At 37.8% G+C, this 11,484-nt stretch overlaps 1 protein-coding gene across 4 annotated transcripts in view; it reads right to left on the reverse strand.

Moving 5' to 3' along the window:
- Positions 1 to 275: 275 nt before the first annotated feature.
- Positions 276 to 11,484, reverse strand: part of LOC107655512 (arginyl-tRNA--protein transferase 1-like) — a 112,483-nt gene continuing 101,274 nt past the window's right edge. For 3 of the 4 annotated variants that reach the window (XM_016443027.1, XM_016443036.1, XM_016443018.1), the window contains one exon: positions 276 to 1,176. In XM_016443027.1, coding sequence (XP_016298513.1) covers positions 998 to 1,176 — 179 coding nt within the window. In that variant the 3' untranslated portion in view covers positions 276 to 997. The remainder of the gene's footprint in view (positions 1,177 to 11,484) is intronic. The other variant, XM_016443009.1, reaches the window with a different exon arrangement.

An 11,484-nucleotide genomic window follows, 5' to 3' on the forward strand; every position in this document is an offset into this window, starting at 1 on the left:
GCTGGCTCTCGCTCTTGGTTCAACACCAAGGCCACCCACCCCTTCTCACCAGAGCCAGTTCCTTCTGACAAAACACAGTGCATCAGCATTCACACGTTACTCTTTAGATCTGACCGAAGCACAGGAACGAGGACTGGAGTTTGGCCCAGAGAATGTCACCTACAGCTGGACAAGAGACGCTTAGTGCTCAAACACAAAAAACCTGCTGTTTCCAGTCCCACAAACAGCAACAAATTGAGACCACACCAGCAGATCATATATTTTTTTTTTATTTAGTTTGAAAGAAACTAATAATATTAAAATAAAAGCACTCACGCTATTACTTCAACCGAAAGACAAAGTGAGAAAAGTAAAATCTGTTCCACAGGAATATGGATTGATTCAACCCTCCAGCAAAGCCCGTAACAAGTCTTTCAACATATGACCATGTGTCATAGCAGCCGCTTTGGATAGTATTAGTCACTTTAGAAGAACATGAATATCGGGAACATTTAAGACTTTGGGAAAGCGGTGATCTATGTCACCAAAGGCCAAACGTTTCAGGGTCACGACAATCTAGAAATACCCAACCAAACAGATTCAGAATGAGAGTTTGCCCTATCGCACATCGTTTCTTGTTATATGGCTAGTTAAGATGTGATTGGGGAGTTGTAAATGAGTAATATTTTCGGGATACACTATGAGATAACACGTGAGCATGGCTGCGTGTTGCATGTGTGCGAGTGTGATTATTATAAAGCGCTGCTGGCCAGAAAATCTAAAAGTAGAGTTCAAAGAGATTTCGACAGCCTGGGTGAGTGAAGCAATGCACAGCAGTACAAAAAAAGAACAAAACTGTACACACAGATGGGGAAAAGACTTCTGGAAGAGGAAACAGCAGACAAATAAACAATCAGGAAGACAATAAACAGACAAGCGTACAAGAGGACAAACACTTACATGTTTTGAAAGACAGAGAGAAAGAGTGAGACAGATGTTTGTAAGGTATGAATGGACTCTAGGCTCTGTAGAGCAGGATTTTCTCTGCACACGTCTGGCCCACCAAACTAGCATACTGCTCCACTTCCTTCTCGTCGTTCGAACCCTTCCGCTTACGGGCGTACGCCGCATAGGGCATCACTGTCCTCCTGTGGAGCACTAACACCCTGCCCAGTTCCTTCAGCGCACAAGCGTCACCTACAGAAGTACACAGAGAGGAGAAGAGTTAGACAAACCCTGAAAAACGAAAATTCTAAAACTCATTTTGAACTTTGAAATTCAAAAAAAAATGTTGCAATTATTAGAATTCTTCTTCCTTGCAATCGAATTCAAATTGAAAGTCTGCATCTTGTTTGCCACCTCAATTCAAATTCAAATCCAGGAACTGAATTGGACATTAAAATGCATTCTCAATTCGATTCCGAAAAGACAAACGCTAAAAAAACTAAAGTGCTGCAGGATCACTAAAAATGTAAGACCATTTGTTCCCATGAAGTCACCACTTAACTACAGACTAAGTCTAAGGTTTTGTTCTGAACTTCCTAGCACGCTGCCTTGCTGTGTACTAGCTACTGGTACATAGGCAACTACCTTCTAAGTTAGCTATCTGAAATGCTCAACATAGTCAGAAACACTTTTTTTTCCCCATTTCTTTGACTTGTTAATTTTGTGTCCCCTATTATTGTGCAGTAGTTCTGCGGTTTTAAAATGTGCTTTATAAATAGATTTTCACTTAGCTTATACAATGCATTCTGGGATTGTCTTATTCATGAAGGATACACTGCCATTAAACAGTTTGGAGTTTTTTTTCCCCCCCTCATGTAAAGTAGTCTCTCATCCTGCATTTATTTAAAAAATGCATAAATTAATTACAATTATATTAAACTTTATATTAAAAAAACAGTAAAAACTTTAATATTGTGGATTATTACAATTTAAATTTGTTTTTGTTTCAAATAGTTTAATTGGTTTCTATTTTAATATATTTTAAAATGTAATTTATTCCTGTGATGCAAAGCTGAATTTTCAGCAGTAGTGTCACATGATCCTTCAGAATATAAGACAATATTGAAAACAGTTTTGCTGATGTTTTTGTGAAAACTGCGATATATTTTTTCAGGACAGAAAAAGAACAGCATTTTTTTTAAATCGAAATCTTTTGTAATAATCTAAATGTCTTTGCTGTGACTTTTGCTCAATTTAATGCATACTTGCTGAATAGGTTTTTTCAACAAACAAATAAAAAAAATAAAAAATAAAACCTCAAACCACTGAACGGTAGTGTACATGAAATGCTACCTTAGAGTCTGACAAATGAAAACCTTACAAAGGCAGAATAAACACCCAGGTAAGCAACCACAACGCCTTAGCTTTGACATTTGCGCAGGGAAGCACAATGCACATTTTCACTTTTGCCTAAAAATAAAGCCAAGGAAGGCAACCCTCCAACTAACAAAGCTACTTCAACTTTACATCCTTCACTGACACAAAAGTCACTGGGTGGAGGGATAAACATCAGTACACATGGTCTGAACTCAAAGGTTCAAATGAGGGTCAGGTGCAGATTCTGACTCACAATTAGCCAGGTATGATGATGAAAAAGCATCTCTCCACCCGTAGGCAACGACACAGGGTCAGTCAGGGTTGCTGCAGCTTGACCTCAATCGTCACAAACATAGAAGCAAATCCATTCCAAAACCAGCGTCTCAGAGCAGAACAGCCAGAAACGTGTAACAATGACTCCTTCACTGAAGGAACAGCTTGGTTGGTTCCCATTTGTTTATAGGGCTTCACTCCAGCAAGCCAAAACTCTGACACACATTGCATATTCAGTCAAGACGCCAACACCTTCCCCTATGAGTGGTTAAAACAGGAATTGTTGAAGAAGAAGAAAAAAAGAGCAATCATTTGTGGAAGCTTGAAAATGGCCCTCCATGGCAGCAGGAGGTTAAAATAGGGGAGAATAAACCACAAGGCCTGGCTGACTATCCTAAATGAAGCATTACAACGTCAACTCAAATCAACTCACATAGTAGCACTGAGCAACGGCACTATGAAACAAGGCTTTGTCAAGTTCACATTCAACATTTTGAATGTTTTTGAAATTTAAAGACATTTTGACATTCAAAATGTGGAACTGCAAATTAAGGAAGTAGGATTCCAACATATTAAATTTAGCTTTTTCAGTTAAAGTTCAAATTAAAAAGGACGATTTAGAATGTTGCAATTAATTGGAATTCTACTTCCTTCAATTCAAATTCAAATTGCAATTCTGCATCTTGTTTGCCACCTCAATTCAAATTCAGGAACTGAATAATTCAATCCTGAATGGTGCACAGCCCTGTGCAGGAAACACTGTTAATAAAGCTAAAGAACATACTAAAATACATTGAAATATAACGGAGTAGACAAAAAAAAAGTGGTGCTAAATTAAATTTTGGCATAAAGCACTGGGAAAATAATGTAATATTGCACAAACTGACAGAAATACACAAACTATAGGCCACCAGCCTTAAATAACGCTGGAAGAACATAAGGGAAAATAAACACCAGGATCTGCAAAACTCCAGGCCAAGAGTGACAGATGAGGAGCAATATATTGCTAGGGAAGTTATGATTGTTATTAACAGATCTGACACCAGCTCATGGCTCTGACTCTGTGAAGTGCCTCATCTGGAAGCCAGCTGACAGAGATTTCATGGGGATGCTGGGTAATGTAAAGTAGCCCTCATCATTTCACACACATAGGGGGTATGGTTTAATTTTCACTGTTTCCCTGTAATATAACCAGTAAAACTCATCCGGCACACAGACACTGTTCAAACTTGGCTTCGGGTTTTGTGGGAGATTGAGGGAATGAGAAAAGGGGAGACTGGGGGGTGGAAAAGAGAAATGAAATATAAAACTTGAGCACCCAAACTGTTCTCTCATTTTAATACAAAAAAAAGAGCAAACACTGCTGAGAAGACCAGCATATGTTGTGTTATTACAGATCATGCCATTTGACCAGCATCACGGTATTTAACCAGTATAAACCAGCCTGAACTAGTAGGGAAATCCACCCTGGGCTAAGAAGTTCCTTTAAGCAGAGAAGTTGGGAAAAATAAATGAAAAAGGAAACAGATTAGATGCACTCTGTACTTTTGGCGTACTGTGGTCCCAGAAAGTATTTGAACACTTATGCAATGCCTAAAAAAGGTCTGAATTTCATTGCATTTATGCAATATATAAAATCAAATGACACCTGCAAACAAAAGACATTGCCAACCACAATATTTTGTCTTCATTTCGAATAGTACATCTATTGTTTGTCTTCAAACTTAATCTGTGAAACATTTGGCTTTCTTTCATATAAATGAAATTTGCGTTAATAAAAAAATGTCCAAATACTTGTTGGGGTCACAATAAGCTGAAGAGGCCTTTATAAATGTACAGATCTGTATGTTCTGTATTTGATTAGATCTGATCCTTGTCTGTAATGGAGAAAGATGCTAGCCTCTCCAGACTGTAATACGATAGCAGCGTGCAGACAGATAAAGCAGGATAAATAGAGTGCGAGGAAGACAGACAGCAAAAGAGTGCGCGAGAGAGAAAAAAAATGGAGAGGGGAAAAAGAGAGGTAACTGGCAGTCCATCACATTACATCCAATAAATTATGATAAATGAAGAGCAGACGAGACCCGTGAACAGCAAGTTCTGGACATTCTCTCATAACCGTATGAAGTCCCTGCCTACACCCCCAAAACCAAACACAGAGTTTTTATTTCCACTCAAAAAGAAGAAAAAACATTCCCTGGAAAACCCCTTCAGGCGCTCAATGCTCAGTTTCTGTCCCAGTAAGGTACTTCACTTACCCTGTTAGAGGAAAACGAACGCTTACTTTATATTTTTATACTGAATATCTTCATTTATTTTTTGCTTGCAAACAGTAGTTCCTGGAATTAAATAAGCTTGGAGTTTAAAATTCAAGTTCAGCCAAAATTCTAAATCAGCACAAATGGTCCTCTAGGGTAAACAGGTTGCATAATACATTAGCATTTAAAGAGACAACCCAAGTGAATGCATGTGAAATTTGGGAGAATATATGCTCAGCATGGTATTATGCAACTCAAGTGCGCATATTTTACAAAGGAAAATGTTCAGAGGTACCCTGTGGGATGAGATCCATTTACCCTTAAATGGGACTACAGCAAAAGAAACTGTATTTTACACACATTATGAATTTTTGGTCTGAAATTAATGTCATGAGATTAGGTATTGCAATACAATACAGAGACAATAAACAGCAAGTTCTGATATTGTTGTTTTCACTGGCTGCATGCAAAAACTAAACACGCAGCACGATATGAGTAGTCTGATTCGTGAACAAATGACTTTTTTTTAATGAATCACAAATTTGTAACAGTCTAATGAATATATTATATAACCAATAGATTCAAATTTTGATGTCAATATTCTGGTTCTGTACACTTGTGTACATCATATTCAACAAATACAAAAGTACCTTGACTTATTTAATGAGCGTGAAAAAAAAATGAAAACAGTGTTGAGATAGCAATAAACAGTTCAGAGTAAAAGCTTTTAGCTGCTCAATTAAGCTCGACAATAACACTGTACAGAGTCGTCACAACAGTTGGGCTCTTTTCATTCAGACAATCCAAACATCCGCTCTGTACCGTATATAAACACACTCCTTCCCGCACCCCGTTCTTACTCCATTCATCCATCTTCTATTCCATCCCGGCACGCTACTCAAAGAAGAGGAAGTGTCCTACAGAAACACGTTTTTGCAACATATTAAAACTAATTATTAGAACTTTTCTGTGCATATGTACACTACCGGTCAAGATTTTGGAATATAAAAAAGTCTCATGCTCACCATTTTTTTAATAAAAATAATAATATTGTGAAATATTATTGCAATTTAAATGAACTGTTTTCTATTTGAATACATTTTAAAATGTAATTTATTCCGGTGATGCAAAGCTGATTTTCAGCTTCATTACTCCAATCTTCAGTGTCACATGATCCTTCAGAAATCATTCTAATATGCTGATTTGCTGCTCAAGAAACATTTCTGATTATGATCAGTGTCGAAAACAGTTGTGATCAAATAAATGCAGCCATGGTGACTTCTTTCAAATTCACTGAAACATCTTGAATATTCAAAACTTTCGGCCAGTAATGTAACCCTAACTACACATTATGATATAAATATCCATTCATCCAGCGAGTAACATTAATTCAGCAACCGCCTTGACAGGCACAGCAAGCAATTTGTTAGACTGATTCAAAAATGTGTTTATTTTTCTCATAACTTTTAATTCAGACTCCAAACTCACAAATCAGATGAATTATAGTTTATTTTGCCGTGTTGCTGTAGATTCAGCCTAGACTGTCAGTCCTAAAGATTAAATTTGAAAAACAAATCAGAGCAGTGTAAACAAAGCCAAAAAAGTCAAATAAAATCAAGAGTTTCACTCATCACATAAATACAATTATTCTGACATGACCTGAATCCTGTCGGTCAGGAGAAGCTCATAAGGTCAGTATGATACTCTGTCTCTCCACATAAGCTCTTGATAGACAGAACCAGACAAACACAATGCACTCACAGCCAGATTTACCTTATCAGGCAGTAACCCCACAACTGAAGAGTTCAAGCAGTATGTGAGTAAACGTACTCCGCAGACACCTCATTAAAGTGAGTTTCATCCTCTGCCCTGACTCTGTACTGTTTCCTCCAATCACAGAGGCCACTGACAGAATGTTTTTCTTTCAACTCTGAACTCACACAAAATTCAATCAATCACGTGTTGCTTGAGGACCGCAGAGGATGAAAGATTTGTTAGATCAGGACAAATACATTATGTCTGATAGACCACCAGTACTATATCACATATCATAACTAAAACAAGAAAAACTAATCCGATCCACAAACTGTGTTTTTGTGTTAGATTCACACTGATTTGTGTAGATGATAATAAAAAAATTAAAGTAACTGTTGACAGAAAACACAAATTCATTTAAAGTAATTTAAAAAGAATGGGAAAAAGAGTTAAAAAGAAATCAACTTTAAAAAGTTGTTTAAAATCATTTAAAGTGTTATGATACACATGAGAAACAATGTGTGGTGCCAATGACTTCTAACTTGGCGTGTCACAACGCACATGAGATTTAAAGGGATACTCCACCCAAAAATGAAAATTCTGTCATCATTTAATTACTCCAAACTTGTTTTCAGAAAGCAAAGGAACTATGTTGACTGTATGACTTTCTTTGTGGAACATAAACATTTATTTTGAAGAACACTGGAAACCAAACACTGGAGCTCAATGACATCCACTGTATAGACAAAACATTTCTTCAAATATCTTCTTTTATGTTCAACAGAAGAAATAAAGTGATACAGGTTTGGAACAACATGAGTGAGTAAACAATTTTTATTTTGGGTTTTAATCATGATTATTTTAATCATCTCTTTAAGAGCTATGAGCGACTTAAACCTTAGGACAATTTTATAGTTCAAAATAACCTCAGTTATTAATAAAACATTCTTAGTTTTTTAAATAGGGCACAGAGTTTATAACAGCCATTTCTACATTAGGTTCTTAATGCGGCTCCGATGTGGCTTCAACAGAATCCAAACATTGACCTTGTAACCAACCATCAGACCGCTGGCCTTGAGCTCTGCTGAGAAACAGGCCTGAAATAGTTGGTCTGTCTGGCCAAGAACAACAGGTCATGTAGGATTGGAGGCACCACAAGAACGATTTAAAAACACTGGGGGGAAATGAAGGCCCGCGTCTGGTTGCCAGTCAGCGCAGAGGTAGGTCAAACAAGACCAAGGGCCTCCCAAGCTCTGCAATCAAAACCAGTATGAAATGTGTGGGAAGCCATGAGGATTACGATGACGTCATTCTTATTGGCATCATTCAAAAAAAAAAATAAGACAATTTATAGACTTTAGAATATTTCCTAATATGCATACCCTTCGTGGTTTTGACTTCAAAAAAAAAAAAAAGAGAGAGAGATGCCATAGCAAGTGTCCTAACCAAGCATCATGTGATAAATTCTCTCTCTTCTATGTTAATCTTCGTTTTGTCCAAACCAGCCACACTATGACAAATGACAAGCAATATTTTATTGGCTGCTCGATTTTAGAGCCCCACCCACAGTGAATCTCATTGGTCCAAAATTCTTTGTGTAACTTAGTCATGTTAGACGCCATGATAAAAGTGACGTGACATGTGGCCAAGTATGGTTTCCCATACTAGGAATTAGTGCTCTGCATTTAACCCATCCAAAGTGCACACACACAGCAGTGAACACACACACACCGTGAACACACACACCCGGAGCAGTGGGCAGCCATTTATGCTGCGGCGCCCGGGGAGCAGTTGGGGTTCGGTGCCTTGCTCAAGGACACCTCAGTCGTGGTATTGAAGGTGGGAGAGAGCGCTGTACATTCACTCCCCCCACCTACAATCTCTGCCGGTACGAGACTCGAACCCGCAACCTTTGAGTTACGAGTCCGACTCTCTAACCATTAGGCCACGACTTCCCCAATTTAAATTTCCCAATTCCAATTTCAGATTGTACTTTGAAAGACAGTTCAATCTACTGAATGGACTGTACACAGGCTTGTTTTCATGTCAAATAAAATACGGTGTCTACTTCTTTTAAGGCCTGATTGGCTGCGGTTTTGATGCTTCATGCAACATTTCACTTTCAATAAGGACATATTACTTGGACACTTGTTGCATTGTGACTGGTTAGGAAACTCTGTAACACCGTATTCAGCTGACACACACATTTAGTATCACTACCGTACATGACACTTCCATGAGGATCATAGAGCTTTGACACCCTCTTCATCAACGGCTTCAGAGACAAGTTCAAAAGGCACACAGCGCTGTGAGGATCTGCTGACTGTGAGCGTAATCTTTCTTGACCCTTACCTCAACCCTGTTCCAGAGCGCTCCATTTAACGTCCAAACGCTCAGCTCTAACTTAAATATTTACACACAAGAGAAGTACAGGCACAATTACACTTGCCCCAGTGTGTTTACAGGGCTGACAGGGTCAAATATGAAGACAGATGAACCTGATGACAAGGAAAGTGTACTAAACGCCATGATAAGATGGGTGAGATCAAAATACTATTGTTACTTATATGGAAAAGTTTAGCCAGAAATGTAAATGTCATTATTTATGTTGCAAATGTTGTTATAACCCAAATATATTTTTCTTTACAAAAAAAAACAAAAGATTTGACAAAAACATTTTTTCCCTTTTTGGAGCTTTTAGTTGTATGGAAAATATAACTGTGACAGTAAAGACTTTTATGTTGTTAAATGTATAAATATTTCTATTTCAAACAAATGCTGTTCTTTTACATTTCTATTTCGAATCCTGAAAAAAACAATCATCATGGTTTCAACAAAAATGAAGCAGCACAACTGTTTTCAACATTGATGATAATGAGAAATGTTTGTTGAGCAGCAAATCAGCATATTAGAATGATTTCTGAAGGATCATGTGACACTGAAGACTGGAGTAAAGATGCTGAAAATTCAGCTTTGATCACAGGAATAAATCATATTTCAAAATATATTCAAGTTGAGACCAGTTATTTTAAACTGTAATAATATTTCACAATATTTGACAGTTTTTACTGAATTTTAAGCAAATAGCTGCAGCCTTGGCGAGCATAAAACACTTGTTTTCACACAAACCTTTGAATGGTAGTGTATATGTAAAAATGCTTGTGTGTATGAGCTCAGTGGGAGAAATAACAGCATACAAGTTTGGAGCAACATGAGGGTGAGTAAATAATACCAGATTGTTCATTTTTGGGTCAGCTACTCTTTTAACATTATGTTCAGAGGGGCCGTCTGACATAAAACAGACATGAGGGTATAGATGTAATGAGAAGGTCTCCGGGGTGGTCTGTCCGGGGTGGACGTGTCTGGGGCATCCCAAAAGCAATGTTCCCTTCAGTCTCTGTCTGTATCATCCAGGGGAAGTCGTGGCCTAATGGTTAGAGAGTCAGACTCGTAACCCAAAGGTTGCGGGTTCGAGTCTCGTACCGGCAGGGAGTGTAGGTGGGGGGAGTGAATGTACAGCGCTCTCTCCCACCTTCAATACCACGACTGAGGTGCCCTTGAGCAAGGCACCGAACCCCCAACTGCTCCCCGGGCGCCGCAGAAAAAAAAAGGCTGCCCACTGCTCCGGGTGTGTGTTCACGGTGTGTGTGTGTTCACTGCTGTGTGTGTGTGCACTTTGGATGGGATAAATGCAGAGCACTAATTCCGAGTATGGGTCACCAGACTTGGCCACATGACATCACTTTCACTTTTCACTTTCAGTACCAAATATGAACTCACAATGTTGAGAGAATAACAGAAATGCCTCTATAAATCCTGTTCTTTAAATAGTGAAAAACAGATCTTTGTGCAGAGACAACATCTGAAGTCAGGAGAGCACAAACACCCCTACACCTCTGCTGTGGGCTGGAGTGGCACGTCCTGATTTAACTGGGTAACACACACAACAGAGACTCCATCAGCCTCTCCGATTACATAAGCACTGCATAGAAGCACACCAGCAAAGTCTTTTCTGTGCTTCAAGTCGGACACGCACTGTTTGTCATAAGCAGACCTAGATGGTATTTTTACACAAATTTTATTTGGGGAAAATCTGAGGAATTTTGTGTAACTGATTTAAATGTATTCAAATGAATTGTGCTGCAAGAACTACACTTTTATTGATAGCTGAATAATCAAATTAGGCAAAATATTTCACAAACAAACATGTCACATGAACACAGGTGGGGAATGAGTAGAGCTTTGTGAATGGCGGCTGTTTCTGAGATTCTGAGAAAATCTTTACCGAGTTTTATAGACTTGATCATGAGGCACTAAACATATGTCAAGTCTTACTTAACCTATTTACTATTCAAGTAAAAAATACCTTAGTAATCTATCATGAAATGTATTAAACTGCTCTGCCTCTGCACCGGCATTGCTTTTCCCTCGTACTTTTCAATCTCTCTGACTCCATTGTGGTATGTAACGCCAACTTTTCATGATCAAAACATTTTGATTAAACACTATAAAAAAGTAAAATCTAGACAGATATCTAGACATACTACCAAACAAAAAATTTGGACACAACTGAAATTGTGCTTTGTGATATTAAAAATCTTTAGATTGGTCATATGTTCACATTTTTGTAAAAAACTATATTTCAAATGGATGTTGGAGACATCAATGGAATAATATAAGGGAAGAACTGCAAACGTCTGAGTATCTGCAGTGTGAAATTGAAAAGAAAAAAAACATTATATTTCACTTATAGAACACAAATCCAATTTTAGGCTTAGAATAGATATAAAATTTATTTATAACATATATAAAATTAATAACAACAACAATAATACTTTCTCATTTGACCAAATGCTGAACTAAAATTAACTAGGAATTAAGCACAATTCCTATTATT

This window comes from Sinocyclocheilus anshuiensis, unplaced genomic scaffold (genome assembly GCF_001515605.1).
Source record: "Sinocyclocheilus anshuiensis isolate Anshui unplaced genomic scaffold, SAMN03320099.WGS_v1.1 scaffold1463, whole genome shotgun sequence".
In the NCBI taxonomy this organism is placed as follows: Eukaryota; Metazoa; Chordata; class Actinopteri; order Cypriniformes; family Cyprinidae; genus Sinocyclocheilus; species Sinocyclocheilus anshuiensis.